Below are 16,436 nucleotides of genomic sequence, written 5' to 3'. Positions count from 1 at the left end.
TCTGAACTTTCATGTCTTCTATATTCTTGTTACTATGGGGCCTTGGCTGAGGTTATTATCTGATTATCCCAGACATGGATAGAGCAATTCACATAGGATACCATGGTTTCTTAATTAACTAAGTGAATTACTTGGCCTTTTATTGAATTTGGATGGACCCATAGATCTACAGGTGGAGCCCTTATGGATCAGGTTACATGGGAAGTCTGGCTCAGGGCTTAATGGCAGTTGCCGCGTTTAGGAATGCATGCCTCAATGAAAAGAAAAGGGATATCCCCAGGGAAACATGAAGTGACAAACAGATCCTTCTCAATTGGTAAACATGACTCAAATGTTTCTCATAATAACAAGGGTAAAGTGGTCCACATGATCAATCTATTCCATCTATTTGGCTTTGGATTTGGGTTTGGAATATTGAAAAGTTGAAAAGATAAAAAGAAGAGGAGACCTTCAAAATTCTTCCCATGGTGGGGTTATGGTTGAGAACTTTCACAATACACTAGATGGAAGAGGAAGGATAACAACAAAAAGGAGGAGAGCCCAGAAAAGGGAAGAGGAGGAAAAATCAATTGTAAGGAAATAAAAAACCATTCACAGGAAACATTCAAAAACCCATTCAAAGAGTAAGTAAGAAAGAACAAGAGAACTCAATGAATATTTAAAGGAGACTGAATTCAGCTTTAAAAGGGCAAGATTGGAAAGGATGGTGAGAGCTCATGAGTATTAAACAGGTGCGTAAGCTGAGAGTCATCAATGAATCAATCATATTTGCTGGAGGGTATGGAAAAGGTGACTTGTGACTTGCAACTAGTGAGTTTTTCTCCTCTTCTAGCCTTTACCAACCAAGCTTTTTAAGCTTCTTCTAAGTGACTAAGCCTGCTAGTAAGCCAACCCTTACTTTTAATATCAATCTCCATTGAAGAAATCAAGGTCCTTTTAGGGTTTGGGTGTTTTATAACAGGAACAAAGGAAACGACAGAAAGTGCAAACGTCATAATCCAGGAATAATTAAAAATTAGAAAATTCACTAAATCATGTGTAACCGGTGGGGACTAAGGAAGGATTCCTGGTCTTTGCTTTGGGTCTTCCTCATCTCTCTCTCTCTCTCTCTCTCTCTCTCTCTCTCTCTCTTCCCGCCAGCCTCCCCTACTTTGCAGAATCCCCTAACTTTTTGTGGTTTTTCTCCCCTGAGCTTCTTTTTATTATTATCTTTTCTAATTCAACACACTTCTTCCTGCGTCTGCCACTGTAATCATCACTTCTTATTTTTCCTCTGGAAAATTTAACTCTCTCTTTCTCTCTCTCTCTCTCTCTTGGAATACCCAGAAGTGGCTGGAAATTCACTCAGTTCACTGTTCCCTCTTTATTTACATAAATAGAAGGACTGAAAGAGTAATGAATGGGTAGAAAAGATTTTGGTAGAGTTGATCTGATAGTCTAATTTTTCCATATTTGATTGCATGGTGGCCTTGATGATGGGTTGGAGAGATGGTGGAGCCATGTTTCTTATTTGTGTTGCAGAGCTACTCAGACAAGCAATCAAAGAGTAGCTAGAGATCCTGAGATATACCCATCATCATCATGATCATCTCTTCACGAGATTTTACTTTTGCCATACATCAAATGATGCCTTTCTGCGTTCTTCTTCATCTCTTGGGCTCAGAGCTATAGTAAGTCGATCTACAAAGAGGGCTGAAGGTTGAGGTCATCAAGCAAACATAGATATTAGAGTATTGGGTTTTGGTTTAAGATTCTCTAATCTTCACGGGCAAGGCATGTTCCCTGCAACCATGTCAAATTCGACTTCATTGTCCGAGGAAGCTAGTGTTTCTTCTGGCACTAGGTTTCAGGAATTGAGTAGTATGAATCCTATGTTCTCAGCGGTTTCTCCGCAGCAGCAACAGAAGATGAAAAAGAAGAGAAATCTCCCTGGTAACCCAGGTAAGAACGTAAGGTTATGTTTGATTACATCCCTTCAATTTTATCCTAAATTGTTTAGCAGTTCTCCTTGGATCTTATTCTCTATTCCCTCAGACCCAGATGCTGAAGTGATTGCTTTGTCGCCAAAGACTCTAATGGCCACCAACAGATTTGTATGTGAGATCTGCAACAAGGGTTTCCAGAGAGATCAGAACCTTCAACTTCACAGAAGAGGTCATAACCTTCCATGGAAGCTGAGGCAGAGAAACAGTAAGGATATAATTAGAAAGAGAGTTTATATCTGCCCAGAACCATCATGTGTCCATCACCACCCTTCGAGGGCTCTTGGTGATCTCACAGGAATCAAGAAGCACTTCTGTAGGAAACATGGAGAGAAGAAATGGAAGTGTGAGAAATGCTCAAAGAGATATGCAGTTCAATCAGATTGGAAGGCTCATTCGAAAACCTGTGGAACAAGAGAATATAGGTGTGACTGTGGAACCCTTTTCTCCAGGTAATATATATATTATCTTTTCACCTAATTAACTAAATATTGTTCCTTTGGGTCTGTGTGTCTTTCTTATATCAGCTCTTCTGTCCCTTGGTTCTTCACCTCTGTGGAATTTAATTGGTTTTCTGATGTCCTTCTGAGCATAAGTGGGTTGTCTGATGTCTTTTAAGAGAGTTCTTTGTTCTGGTTCAGATGGGTTTCTTCTTACACAAGAGTGGTAAGTTTTGCATGGAATGAATCTGAAACTTGAATGCACTGCCGGGTTGCATTGAAGTCCATTAAATAGTATCCATCACTGATAAGAGAAACTGTAGGAAAAACTGTTTTAACCCCAGAAAAAAAATATAAAGGGCAAGTGCAAAACAAAAGACAGGAAGAGTCTTTCTCTTGAGTTCTAATGTTCTTGGTTTCTGGGTTCAAAATGAAAACATAAACACATGCAATAGCATTAATTGATCATGCCCATGAAAGAAAAAAAAAACAATCTTTACAAAAAAAATTTAAGTTCCCAGTCATTACCATGGAAGGTTTTCTTTTTCTTTCATGTTTTACCTTTCTGCTACCTAAGCAATGGAGTGTTCTATCTTAGGATAAATAATGAACAGCTGCTGCTGTCTAAGGAAAAGCAAGCCATCCTATTCTATTTTAAAATGGCCCCATACCTTTTTGGTGTGTGATGGATGATAAATCTCTGATTTCTTTTCATGATGCAATGCTATTATTTTCTTTCAGAACCTCTCTGCAGTCTGAGACTAAACTATATGCAATGATAATAACTTATAAATCTGTATAAATATCTCAACCAGAGCTGATTTCTTCTCTTTTTTCTTCCCAAGGAACAATTATTGTATGAAACACCTTCTTCATCATTATATTTTGCAGAATTTTTGGGGTATCCCATCGATTCATACATTCACCTACTTGAAATACAGTTCTTCCCTAACCCCAAATTACCATCTGAGATTTGCATTTAAATTTTCTCGACCTCACTTAGCTTGAAACCATGCTTCAGCCTACCCCTTAAGGAAACTGTGCCCAACTTTGTCCTTTTCGTTTCCTATAAACAAAGGGTAAAAAGATAGAGACCCAGCAATCAAGAATTATTATTATCTTATTTGGTGTATATTTTCCATTGGAAGTGATTGAATTCATATATACCCATTTATCTCGCTACCAAAAGAGAAAAAAGGAATTCATATCTTATACTCTACCAAAGATCTACTGCATTTTACCAGAAGAAAAAAAAGATTCACTGCATATGGATTTTAGCACTGCATTATACATGTTACATGGAGAGAGAGAGAGAGAGAGAGAGAGAGAGAGAGAGAGAGAGAGAGAGAGAGTTCCCAGTTTTGTCTTTATCACTTGCCTGTAACTGTATGAGTCTGGATTATTCTGCTTTTGTTACTTTGTAGTTGAAATTTACCATATGTGCAATGCTGAAACGTACAGGAAGGACAGCTTCATCACACACAGGGCCTTCTGTGATGCCTTGGCTGAAGAGAGTGCGAGACTGTCTACCAACCCTTTGAGTTTGACTGAAACTACAAACGCTAGGGACCACTCTCCTCTTCATCTCCACCCTCAAAACCCAGAAGCCACAACAGCTCCACTCTTCATTCCCTTCTCAACCTCAACCCAACAAAGGCATCACCATCACCATCAGCAACAGCAGCAGCAGCAGCTGACCAATCAGTCTCCTCCAACAAGCATCTCCCTTACCTCATGGGACCCACCTCATGAAATCAAATATGAATTCCATCAGCCCAATCACCATCATCATCATCATCATCAGATCCCAAGCATTGCAGTTTCTCCTTTCTTACAGGCACAGGCAACCCACAAACCGTTGATGGTCACGTCACCCTTTCAGGAGCTCCGTATGAGCCCCACCCAAACCCACACGCACACCCAAACCCATACTAGTAACAACACAGCTCATATGTCAGCCACTGCACTTCTTCAAAAGGCTGCAAATGTTGGTGCAGCGGCCATTACAGGCACTGCACAAGCTCAATCAGTGGGTCACATGGGGATGGGGACGTCCACCCCCACCACCACTAGCTCCACTTATAGGTTGATGAAGATGGACGGCTTCGGATCAATGAATACCACCGGAATCTCGCCGGAATATGTGGGTTTCTCAGGAAATCTTGGAACGTGGCAAAAAACCGACCGTCTGACAAGAGACTTTCTCGGTCTGGCAGGAGAGTGCGGTGGTGGTGGCGAAGCTGGAGGTGGCGGTGGCGGTGGCGGCGACGAAAGCTTGAATATTAACGTTAGAGATGATCTGTTATCGTTCAGTGGAGGTGTCGAGTACCCAGGTGGTTTTGGGTTTACTCAGAATTCCTCAGAAGCGTGGGGTGATAAATATTGAAGATTCTCCATTCAGTAAAATTACGACAATGCCACCGGTATTTTAGGTTTTTCCATCGTTTTCTTACCATCATTTCTGAAGACTATGCAGTATTTATTAATCTTATTTTGAATCTACTTTCTTGTGTTCTTTTAGTTCCTGTTTTACTCTTCTCACGTGTAGAGTACATGGTGGGGGCATTGTTGTAATTTTGTATCAGGTGTAACTTGTAAGTGTATACTTGGCCCAAATTGCAGGCACCAAAGACCAAATATAAGAATATTTCCTTAGTTTATCGGGGATGGGAATGTAATTTCATATACTCGGGCTTGCATGGTAAGAGTTGAGTAGTATATGGTGTGCATGCATGGGGTTAGGTTACATGGGTTCTATGTCATGGGGTTAGGTTAGGTTACATGGAGTCATTCATGCATGGGATGGTGCATATACTCTCCACTCAACATGTCCCTCCACTTATATATACAACAACACTCACATGAGTATGGGATTCATACTGCCCTTGCTTGACGGATTTTTGTTCTTGCAGTTTTGTGAGACTATGTCTTTGTTTTCATCTAATGGCACAAAATAAGGATAATTTTGTTGTTATATCACTTTGATTAAAGAATTTTCAAAATTTACAAAATCCATCTCTGAAATTAATCAAATTTACCTATTGAGCCCAAATAACCCAACAGAGAAACTGAGATTTTGTGAATCGGAAGCCCTGATCCTAAAATACATTCACCATCACACCACCAATGAAGAAAACTTTGAGATTAACTAACCCTTCAAAATAGAAGACAACATCGATTTGAAAACCATGTGTATTGTGTATGTTCCTAGATGTAGCTCGAATGGAAATGGGGTTTTTTTATTTTATTTTAGGATATGGAGATTCTCCCTTTTTAACATCTCTTTGTTTAGGTTCTTTGAAATCCTCACTTTTTTACTTTTAGGTTCTAGCATTTGCACGCAGGTCCCAAAAATCTCTCTCAAAATAATGTGGCTGGGGAGATTCAAACCCATGACCACCTGCTCTGATACCACTTGTAAGATCTAGCGCATGCTATTGCTCCAAAAGCCTGGACCTGTGGAGAAGGTGCAACTTTATTTTATTTACAGTTCAACCAGCGAGCATCATAGTTCGAACCATGATTTGGGGCGAGATCTCGGACCACCTCAGTACGGTCGAAGTCCCAACATTGGGTATTTATCCTCTTTTGGTACAGGTCTCAGGTACTCTTCATCGAGTTGATTCAAGGTCAAGGGTTTCTAATATATCAGTAACCTTCATCAACCTCTTTCTCTTCTCACAATTTGGAGTACTATATATGGCATGTATTCGGCTTTGTGTCCCTCTTCTTCTTCCAAGCCTTCTTCCTTCGATCGTTTGGTTGTGGACTTCACCAAGATGGAGTTGCCGGTTCGTCCTCCTGCTAATATCTCTTTATCTGACTGGCAAACTTGAAGATATCAGGGATAACATCAAATTCATTGTGCTGGGTTGGGTGGTGGATGGTATTGTTGCTACTCTATATGATCTCTCTAACTTCATCACCTGTGCTCTAAAGGCAGAGATCTTTGAAATAGATGGTTATCATCTTGTGGAGGGAACTCATGATCGGTTCACTCTAAAGTGTAGACAAAACATAAACACGTATCACAACCATGTGCCTGCGCAAGAGATATCTGCGTAAGTACGAGCAAAAATCCCTAAATGACACAGACAGATCCTGTATGAGTGGAAGCAGGCTAGGTGGAGAAGATCTAGAGTATATCCTTGTGCAAAAGAGGTATTAACACGTGTGGGTCCCTCAATGGTTTGTTTGCATTGCCATGATGCATGATGAAATGTAGGACAACCGATAAGTGCGAAGATGCCCTTTGGGTTGACAAGGAAATGACAAGCGAATAGATCCAAAAAAACAGAGGCCATGGACAGAACAGTGCAGAGAGAGAGACAGAGAAAGAATAAATTCAAGTACAAGAAGAGGGAGAGGTAGATGACTGATTAACCATGCAGGTGATCTTTACCTACAGAGACCAGTCTCTCATCTCAATCTCAATCTCAATCTTGGACAGTAATTTATGGGACAGTGATTGCTTGTGTTCTGGGATCACTGTGCAAGTTCCCTTTCAGTGACTGATTATTGGAGAGTGGGGATTTAGTTTTGCAGGGTTCCTGATTGGAATCTCCTTGAAGTGGTTTCTGGGATTCAGCATTCAAGTTAGTCTGAAATATTATAATTCATGAGGGCATTTGTCTGGATCTTCTAACTGCAGGGTGATTCATCTGCTTTGAATTTAGGTGGGTCTCTCTTCTAATGTGCCCTGAAGAGGTGTGAAAAAAACATAGATCTCTATCAGAATGTCCTAAACATCCTTAAGCATAAGCCACCACCTAACCCAAGATGTATTACTCATATTCAGTTAACATGCCAAAGATGCAATCCTTGTTTTCTTCTCCATGGAAAAGAACGGCCATCGATCAATATCCTTTTCTTCTTTTTTTTTCTTCTCTTTTTGCAAAGTATGTTCAGTGGAAAACAGAGCTTCTTTCATCTAATAATCAAAGAAGAAAAAGAGGCACTTGATGCATGAAGGAAATCTATGCTTTCCTAAAGAGGGATGTAGCTAGCTAGCTAGCTGTAAAATCCTGCTATAAGCGTGGATGAAGGGGGCTTAAGTCAATGGTGTACATGGGGTCTATGTGTATGTTGCTTCGTGGTCCTTGAAACAGAGTAGTGATATGGATGTGAGAAAATGAAAAGGAAAGAGTGTGAGAAAAGAAGGGAAAGGCAAAGAAAATGAATGGTGAACACTAATCAGCAGCAATGAAAAGTTGAAGAGAGAAGATGGAGAAGAAGAAAATGTCAACGGCTTAGATAAAGATGCTCAGCACAACTTTGAAAACCATCCCCACTTATTTCCCTTTTTTCTCTTGGGGGTGTGCTTTCTTAAATTCCGTGCAAGCCTTCCACAGCCTAAAACCAATCACAAAGCTTATTAGGTTTGATTAACAGATTACTCACAAAACCCATCCCTTACATTTGCAGAAATAGCTGCGAATTTAATGCACTTGACGGTCCTGGGTATTTACTAAAGCAAGGTGATAAATTTGCATCACAGATAAACTAAGAATGGCTTGAAAAGACTTATTGGTTTAGAGATGTACCAATATTTTCTTGGGATTGAGAAAAATAATCAAAAGGGACATGAGAGATGCTTTGCTTGGTGCTTGGTACTTGTGAAGGACCATCTTAGAACCTCAAAAACTGTCTCATCAATAGGTTACCTCATTAGCCTGAGAGAAAGGACTTCTAGACAATTTGCAATGGTTGGGTGTGAATTTTCCAAGTTTCAATGATTAGGCATCTAGGCACCTAGATGCTATTTGCATGAAAATGAGACTACAATAGTAATTCCACTGTGGACAATCCATACATATAAATGTTGACTGGAAAGTGTTCTATGTAGGAATAATAGAGAGATACAAGGATTTGATGACATAGTTTGATCAAAATAGGTCCTACGTCTTTGGAGCTTAGATAAAACTCAATTCACCATAGCAATTGGAAATTAAAACAATACAAAATATCCATTTAAAGCAATGGGTGTAGACCTCATCTCTGAGATCTCAAAAAATACAAGAAACAATTGTGACAGGCCGAGAATAGCATAGAAACAACTGTAACCGAGAGAGAAGAGAGAAACCTCAAAAGCCCAAAATTGCAAAACTAAAATCCTAAAACCCCCAAAAAACACGTTACATATCAAAATAATCCAAGAAACCTAAATACTCTTGTTCAACCCAAATGGGTTTGATGCTAGTTCTTATGAGATCAAATCAGAGACAAGAAACCAATGGATCCACAGTTTAGATTACAATCAATAATAAAAATCGACACCTTTTAGTGAATAAGTCGTGGATTTAACTCTTGCCGAGGTATATGCAACATCCTCATCCCCTATATTAATATAAATAACACCTTTGTCCTGAAAAAATAAGAAACCCAAAATTACAGAGTAATCATCTCTATGAATGGAGAACCTTATAGCACAAGTAAAAGTCATCTTCAAAGCAAGAAATGGAAAGACAAAAGAACTAGAATGTGAATATTCAATAGCTTTCTAAAGGAATCACAGAGAGACCTAGGGATTACTGAAAGGAGGGGTGGGTATATCCAGACCTTTAGAAAGTATATGTGTAAGTTGCAGGGGTTGTTAAGGTAAAATAAATACTATTTGCCTGCTAAAAAAGAGTCTTGCTTTTCTTTTTAATTCATCTGCAACACAAGCAGACAAACCAAAAGCTACTTTCTTATTCTTTTTACTCTTCTTCTCTTCTCAGTTATTCAGTTTTTGTAGTCTACTTTGTCTCACACTCTCTCACTAAAGTAGTTTTAGATGACATCGGTTCATTAAAGGGAATCTCATTCAGTCATACTCTTCATCACCCTTTTTCTTCCTTTCCTTTCCTTTCCTTTCTTCCAAAACCTAATAATTACAGACCTCTCTTGCTTTCCCATGCTTTTCTTTTTTTCTCTTTCTCCTCATCTGCAAATCCCTATACGCTCTGATCAGTTTCTTTTTAAGATTCCAGTCACTCTATCCGAGGCACCGGCAGACAATTCCTCGATCAAACCGACCCAACTCATCGTTCTTTTCAGTGCTCTCAGTCTTGTCTGGTGCTACTGGGCGTGGAAGATAAAATTTTCTCCTTGGGAAACAATTTAATTGGCCCATCTCCTCAAATGCATAATGGAGAATTTGACATCAATACTTGGAATTTCTCCCTAAACTCTATACAGGAGAACCTATCCTATTGTCTGCTGGAGACCCTTTTCTCCCTATGGATGGAGAATTCTAGCCTTGTAGAGAGAGAGAGAGTGGAAAACTCAAGCGTCTTTTCCAAATTCCCTTCAATGGAATCACAGTTCCAAGCGTCCAGTTTTAGACTACATAAGATCAAATTTACTTTCCCCCCTTCTCTCCAAATTCTTTCCATTCATTTTGTAAATTTTTTGGATTTGAAGTTCATACGGGTCCAATTAATACGCCACTATATCCTAAGAGTAGCTTGTTCATAAATACACTCCAAACGCCTGACATCTTCACAAAGATGCGTTGGTTATTGCTAATTGAACAACCCTTTGATAGTAGGGTTCAAGTTTTCATGTATCGTATAAGGGTGTCAATAAAACCATGTTGGCCTTAAACCGGCCCCAATCCCACCTTGAGATCAACTGAAGTTTGGCCTAACCTTTTTAACCTAAAGGGCAAGTTTGGACTTGGGTTTACAAAATAACTAACCTGACATTATCGTGTTAGGGTTATATAAATTGAGTTTGAATAATTATTTAAACAAATATCAAATGAATTATTTTACTTGGCAAACACTAACATGTCATAATTAAAAGAAAAGTTAAAATGGCCTGGCCATGCATTTTGTTTTGTTTTCAAGGTATCAACCCATGCATTTTGCATGTTTTGTTTTTCAAGTTTAAAATCAACGATGGATCAGGGTAAAACAATGTTAATCCGACTCTGTCAAATCAAGGTAGACCATGCTTAGGAAAAACCTGGGTTTGAGATTCTCAAATCCTAATAGGGTCAGTGTGGTGTAGAATTTGTTGGGATTACAAACAACAAATCACACAAATCTATCCAGATTTGGTTTGATTTGATATAGTGAATCCACTATCACTTGCAAGATTGATGAAGAACAGTTAGAAATGGAACCAATCAGCTGAAGTTAGAAACGGAACCAATCACCTGAATCGACGCTCCGTCTCCGACAGTCAAGTCACTAAGTAAAAGAAGGATTAGGGTTATAGTTCAAGAGAGCTCAAGGAAATTTGAAGGTCAAAGAGCAAGAAAGTGCAGAGTGTTTTTAGTGAGTACTCTATTACCATTTGTGTATGCTTCAGCCTTGCTTTTAGAATTCCTCTACTAATTTAATTTAGTCGTCGGTTACATGTCATGAAATCAATGGTTAAATCTTTACATTGCTTTCAATTTCATTCCGTGTCTAAATTGAACTGCTGGTTAGAGCCGGTCGACTCAACATGAACCACTTTCTGGGTAATTTATCCACATCAGTTGAATTTTTTTTTTTTTTGGTAGACACATCAGTTGAATTAGGATTTGGGTTTGGGATTCTCAAACCCTTGTAGGATTGGATAGCGTTTGAATTTGGAGATTAGGTACTTAGGGTAGGGTTGGCTTTATGCTAGCCCAACCCAATCCAACCTGTTGACACTCCTAATGTGTGGTTTCTCTACATGTTTGGATATGTGTAGCTCGGCCAATTCTCTCCGAAAGTTAATGGTTTTGCTGGGCCTAACTAGTGAGATGAGAAAGGCTCTTGACTGGGCCAAATTCGGCATTTTCAGGTTCAGGGTTGGAGCAAATTGGACTTGGCTCGCCTCAGATAATCATCAATCGAAAAGTCACTCACTGCAATTTTGGCATGACATTTGCCCATCTATTCTCCAACGAACAGCACACAAGGTTAGGTGCAGAGACGTATGGTGTTAGGAAAGTGTTCCATCAAACATCAATACTTTGCAGGCAACCGCGTTGTGATGAATTGATCCATCGGGTGGAAGTTTCGAAAGATCCAAGAAGCTCGGAGCCAAATGCAAAGAGAATATATGAAACAATGGAAGTTTTATAATATGAATACACACATTAACTGTGTAAGATTACATTTTTCCTCCGTTTTTGTCTGGGTCTACAACAATTTTCTACTCTTCTCTAGAATTTCTACTACACAAGAGCTCCGCCCTTGACGTATTCAGTGAAGACCAACGCTACCAATCCCAACATCGCAAGCCTTCCATTCAACATCTCTGCATCAGAGGTCATGATTCCTTCCGATTTGGACTGTACAGTCACGCCTTTAAAGAGTGGAATCAACGACGCTATGGAGAACAACACTGCTGTCCCCAAAAACCAGGGTAACCCTCCGTTTGTCAACTGGGCTATCACATCATCTCCCTTGGCAAGCTCTGCTCCCAAGGCCGCCACAAACCCAACCATCGCTAGCCTTCCATTGATCACTTCTGGAGCAGGTCCACTGAATGCCAACACATCCTCAAACTTGGTGCTAACCTGCAAACCAAAATTAAGTCTTTGTGAGTAATGGACTATGAATCGAACAACACAAGATAGAGAAGAACAAAAAAGAACAGAGAGCTGACCTTTGGCTTGGGTGGTGGAGGAGGAGATGATGTGGGCTGGGAGGGAGGGACAGAAGGAGTTGATGATACTGGTGATGGCTCTTTTTGGCTTTCCTCGGCCACACACCGTACGTGGAAGCTGGGTTTCCCTTGCTGGCGTTGCAGCTTGGGCGAAATCATTAGAACAGAGTCCGAACGAGTTCTACAGCCCAATTGGGTTGCAGGGCTACGGCTAGCTAAGAAGATGGATTGCATTGCTGCTGCAGAGGTCGCCATTTGATCTAGGTATAGAGCTCTAAGACTGGAAAAGGAAAATGGAAAATGGAGAATGGGTCGCTTCTTCAAGCGAGTCAAGAAGAAACTGAACTGATGCTACCTGAGAAAGTAGAGGGTAAAGGGAGTTAGCTATATAGGGTTTCAACTGAAGAGAAAAGCTGGAATGGTGGCTGTAAATTAGTCCACGTTACTCCATTAAATATCTTCTGACTCCAATTCTTCCACATGAGTTCCGTAGTATAGCATGGAAGCACTTGTGGCCACAAATTCATAGTGGAGACGTGGGTTCCATAGGAACCAATTATACAAGGAAATGGTACTCCAGATGATTCCAGAAAGTAGAGGCCAAGATCATTCTAGGTTCTGCAAAGTCACGTTCTTTGAAACCCAACTTCCACCAATGGTCCCTACTCCATAGTCCTTATGCAGTAAGGTTCAGTCCCACTCGCCATCTGTTTCTTGGCCAGGATCGATGGATCTCTTACTCTTAATTAATTGGTCTTTGAATCACAATTAACTGTTCAACTTCAGTGCAGCACATTTACTGTGTTGCCAACAATCAAGTGAGATTTCAATCTCGATCGTTCATCTCGCTTTTAATCACCTACAAGACAAAATGCCGATATCGAAATCTCTATCGTTAGTACAGGTGCTCTGCATTTAACGCTCTAACATTCAAGTCTCACCCCACAATTAGCTGATCACAAACATCGTAAATTACAATGTTTTAAATTGTAGAACAAAACTGGCATCAGAGATTAACAGAAATTAATTATGCCATACCTACAGAGATCCATCCATCCATTTATGTACATGAAAAGAAACAGATTTAAGCTTGGCACGAGCACATAGTCAATCAAGTAGTCTTGAGTATATGCTCTCATGGATTCTACAACCTGCTATTTCAGTCGCAGCAGAAACCTCTTTCATGTTGTCTTCTGCAAGCTATACTAGAGGAACCAATATTATCTTGTAGATTTTTAAGCTTTGTTGTCTCTGTAATTTGGAAAGGAAAAGATTGTATCAACTGTTAAAAGGAGGTTATTCTTTTCTTATGTTGGGTAAATACAGGTAAAGTATTCAACATTTGAGAAAACTGTCTAACCCAAATACAAACATAACTAATTGTCTTGTGGCTGCTGGAGTTAATAACTACTAGCATGTCTACCATACCTTTCAAACACATCTTTTTGGAACATACATATCTCATCAAAGTTGATGAAATTTTTCCATATTCTGCCAGTTTTACATGGTTGATGGTGTGAAGAAAGGATATGCAAAACAAGTACAAAGAACATCTATATAAAGAGTTTAAACATGGCAGAAGGATAGTTGTGTTGGTGCCAATCACATCCTACGCCAGGGGTTTGCTATTTTTAGCTGGTGTAATTGCAAACTTCCATGAGTGTAAGTATATCTTCTCAAATATTCTTGCACCTGATACTTCATCAATTGGCACAGCATCAGAAATCTCTCTGACATCCTCTGCCGTCAGCTTCACTGCCAAGGAGCCTATATTTTCATCCAGATTGTTAAGCTTGGTGGTTCCTGTAAAGATTAAGAACACAGAAGCCAAAGAAGTGATGACTACAGCAACGAAAATTTGAGCTAGAAAGCAAATAGTTTGGAGATGCTCAACTGATTCAAGAGCACTACTTTAAAACCTGATACAGCTTAATTTTCCACCTAACTATATTAACCCCTGTAATCCATCTGAATGAAACACTTGCCTGGGATTGGAACCACATCATTCCCTTGATGGAGAACCCAAGACAAAGCCAGTTGAGCTGGAGTGCATCCATGCTTGAAGCCCAAGTTAGTAACTCGTTCGTATAGCACTTTGTTCCTCTCTAAATTCTCACCAGTGAACCTTGGATGTCCAGTCTAATCACATAAGAAGGCATTAGGTAATTAGAACAATTCACACATTTTGGTGGACGCCTTATATCAGAAGAACAAATATCATCTCAAAATTCCGAAATCCAGTTTTATAAAAGGCTTCATATAAAGACCAAAACTTGAAATACCAAGAAACTATTTGCAGGAATGCTTTCTGTAACTGCCTTGCCTCCAAAAAACCCACGACCAAGAGGGCTGTATGCTACTATTGCAATGCCAAGTTCCCTGAAGAATCCAAGGATAGTATTAAAAAGGGATCAACCACAATAATTGAAGAGTAGAACAGAATGACACAACTTCATAATTTTGTCTGAGTACATTTGCGCAGATTGTTAGTTATAGCTCAAGCAGAAAGGACCATGGCTGCTGCAAACATCAACTAAGATTTATTTACTTGACTGACCTGCAAAGTGGGACTATCTCTTCTTCAATATCACGGGTCCACAAAGACCATTCCATTTGTACTGCTGTGATTGGATGGACTGCATGTGCCCTTCTTATTGTATCTGAACTTGCCTCAGATAATCCAATATACTTTATCTTTCCCTCTTCCACTAACTTCACAAGTTCCCCAATCTAATATCCCAAAAGAAAACTTTTCAGATCCACTCAACCATACATATCAGTGCCAATAGCAGGAAGGATTGATTGCATAGTTGTTTTTAAACAAAATGGATAAAATAGTTGGTTTAAGCATTTCTTAACCATCCTATTTTTTTCTCAAAAAATAACCTAACAAAATTCATGATTCAAGGGAACAAACTGAATACACCTACTGTTTCTTCTATGGGTATTGATTGGTCCACTCGGTGCTGATAATATAGATCAACATAGTCTACACCAAGACGCTTAAGACTAGCTTCACAACTCTTCCTTACATACTCAGGGGAGCCGTTAACGTGCAAACCAGCGATGGAAAGGTCAACAATACCGAATTTGGTGGCAAGCTGGATTTTTTCCCTGGGCAGCTCCTTCACAGCCTGAAAATTCCAAATCCATTTTAGATGGATGATCACATAAATGAACTAAAAAAACAGTTACAGATTTCTTTTAATGAAGATTTGTAAATCTTAAGCTTAAGCTGAATTTTGTCTACTTAAGCATCATTATCTGGAACCAATGAACGATCAAGGACTCAACAAGAAGGGGGAAAAAAATGTGAAATCTCCATGATTATCAACATGGGTTTCTCACAAATTCATCAACTTTAAAATATAGAACCGTATAAACTTCGGGAAAATTTTCATTGAGACATTAAGTAGAATACCTTTCCGACCAGAATTTCATTAGTGTTGGGTCCGTATGCATCAGCAGTATCAAAAAAGGTAATTCCCCTATTAAAAGCTTCCTTGATGATTGTAATTCCAACTTCATCCGGGAGAGGATCATTGTAAGCTCCAGTGAGGCCGCAACATCCAAAACCTAACTTGGAAACCTTGTAAAACAAGAAGGAATAACAGTTTTCAATCACAATGTTGATCATTTCCAACACCCAGTTTAACTTAATTCGAAATTTTGTCGACATGGGTATTGGAGAAGAATCGAAATGGCATACCTCTAATCCCTGATTTCCCAATTTCACTCTTGGAATTTCTATTTGGGGCTCCTTCGACATCTTCCTTTTCCAAACTAAAAACCTTCTGAGTTCGATCAGGTAGGTCTTTCAAGTCTAAAAAGAACAGAGACTCTAGAAATTAAGCTCTCTATCACTCTGTGCATCCGCCCAGTCGGTATTGTGTTCAGGTCGTTCTCACAAGTCCAACAACCTGCTCAGCATGCTTCATGCTGTTTGCCAACGCTTTCACTTAGAAGGGTCGTTCGATCAACTTAGAAGTTGATAAAATAATAGGCAGATCCCGATATGGTGAAATGAAAAACATAAAAGTCCTACATGATTAATCATAGGCTCTTCTTTTTGTTTTTAATCAATTATCAATGTTCGTTCGGGAAGGTGGTACCGTGGTAGATGGAGGTGTGAATATGTTCTAAATAACTAAATATGAATCGTTCAATAATAATTCTTATTTTTATTTCGATTATTTATGAGTTAGTTAAGTTAATCTTATGTTGACAGCTAAATTTTTAAAAATAAAAGAAGAAAACAGTGCACGATGTAGAGAGATAATTTAGTACAAATAGTTGAGAATCCCCGGCAGGAAAGGAGCAATCTTTGTTGTGAGAAATATTGAGAAAATTCAGATTTAGTTTAACAAACCTAACTATGAATATTTAGAACCAATTTAGCCTTTTTATTCTTAATTTTTTTTACTACTAAAAAAAAATTACT

At 39.2% G+C, this 16,436-nt stretch overlaps 3 protein-coding genes across 3 annotated transcripts; 1 reads left to right on the top strand and 2 right to left on the bottom strand.

Moving 5' to 3' along the window:
- Window positions 1–1,135: 1,135 nt before the first annotated feature.
- Window positions 1,136–5,566, top strand: LOC149003373 (protein indeterminate-domain 12-like). Its single transcript, XM_089138198.1, has 3 exons — window positions 1,136–1,941; window positions 2,035–2,434; window positions 3,884–5,566. Exons 1-3 carry the CDS (start codon window positions 1,776–1,778, stop codon window positions 4,806–4,808), a joined length of 1,491 nt encoding a protein of 496 aa, XP_088994324.1. The 5' UTR covers window positions 1,136–1,775; the 3' UTR covers window positions 4,809–5,566.
- Window positions 5,567–11,445: 5,879 nt separating this feature from the next.
- Window positions 11,446–12,363, bottom strand: ELIP1 (Chlorophyll A-B binding family protein). Its single transcript, XM_089136861.1, has 2 exons — window positions 11,996–12,363; window positions 11,446–11,906 (listed from the first exon to the last, which is right to left on the bottom strand). Exons 1-2 carry the CDS (start codon window positions 12,248–12,250, stop codon window positions 11,562–11,564), a joined length of 600 nt encoding a protein of 199 aa, XP_088992987.1. The 5' UTR covers window positions 12,251–12,363; the 3' UTR covers window positions 11,446–11,561.
- Window positions 12,364–12,842: 479 nt separating this feature from the next.
- On the bottom strand, window positions 12,843–16,073 carry LOC149003371 (perakine reductase-like). The gene is made up of 7 exons (XM_089136860.1): window positions 15,705–16,073; window positions 15,417–15,584; window positions 14,926–15,129; window positions 14,553–14,725; window positions 14,278–14,374; window positions 13,981–14,134; window positions 12,843–13,798 (listed from the first exon to the last, which is right to left on the bottom strand). Exons 1-7 carry the CDS (start codon window positions 15,762–15,764, stop codon window positions 13,605–13,607), a joined length of 1,050 nt encoding a protein of 349 aa, XP_088992986.1. The 5' UTR covers window positions 15,765–16,073; the 3' UTR covers window positions 12,843–13,604.
- Between the last annotated feature and the right edge of the window lie 363 nt (window positions 16,074–16,436).

Source organism: Hakea prostrata, chromosome 10 (assembly GCF_041222555.1).
Source record: "Hakea prostrata isolate BN-2017 chromosome 10, UWA_Hpros_2, whole genome shotgun sequence".
NCBI lineage: Eukaryota > Viridiplantae > Streptophyta > Magnoliopsida > Proteales > Proteaceae > Hakea > Hakea prostrata.
The sequence above is the reverse complement of the archived record's forward strand: the minus strand, read 5'-3'. Positions and strand labels throughout refer to the sequence as shown.

What these genes read in the sequence shown, in the direction of transcription:
- LOC149003373 (XM_089138198.1), top strand. Translation starts at nt 1,776, where the DNA reads ATGTTCCCTGCAACCATGTCAAATTCGACTTCATTGTCCGAGGAAGCT. An exon ending in AAATCTCCCTGGTAACCCAG is followed by an intron (nt 1,942 to 2,034) that starts GTAAGAACGTAA and finishes CTATTCCCTCAG; the next exon opens with ACCCAGATGCTGAAGTGATT. An exon ending in TGTGGAACCCTTTTCTCCAG is followed by an intron (nt 2,435 to 3,883) that starts GTAATATATATA and finishes TGAAACGTACAG; the next exon opens with GAAGGACAGCTTCATCACAC.
- ELIP1 (XM_089136861.1), bottom strand. Translation starts at nt 12,250, where the DNA reads ATGGCGACCTCTGCAGCAGCAATGCAATCCATCTTCTTAGCTAGCCGT. An exon ending in CTCCACCACCCAAGCCAAAG is followed by an intron (nt 11,907 to 11,995) that starts GTCAGCTCTCTG and finishes TTTGGTTTGCAG; the next exon opens with GTTAGCACCAAGTTTGAGGA.
- LOC149003371 (XM_089136860.1), bottom strand. Translation starts at nt 15,764, where the DNA reads ATGTCGAAGGAGCCCCAAATAGAAATTCCAAGAGTGAAATTGGGAAAT. An exon ending in ATGAAATTCTGGTCGGAAAG is followed by an intron (nt 15,130 to 15,416) that starts GTATTCTACTTA and finishes TGGAATTTTCAG; the next exon opens with GCTGTGAAGGAGCTGCCCAG. An exon ending in TGATGTGGTTCCAATCCCAG is followed by an intron (nt 13,799 to 13,980) that starts GCAAGTGTTTCA and finishes TAATCTTTACAG; the next exon opens with GAACCACCAAGCTTAACAAT.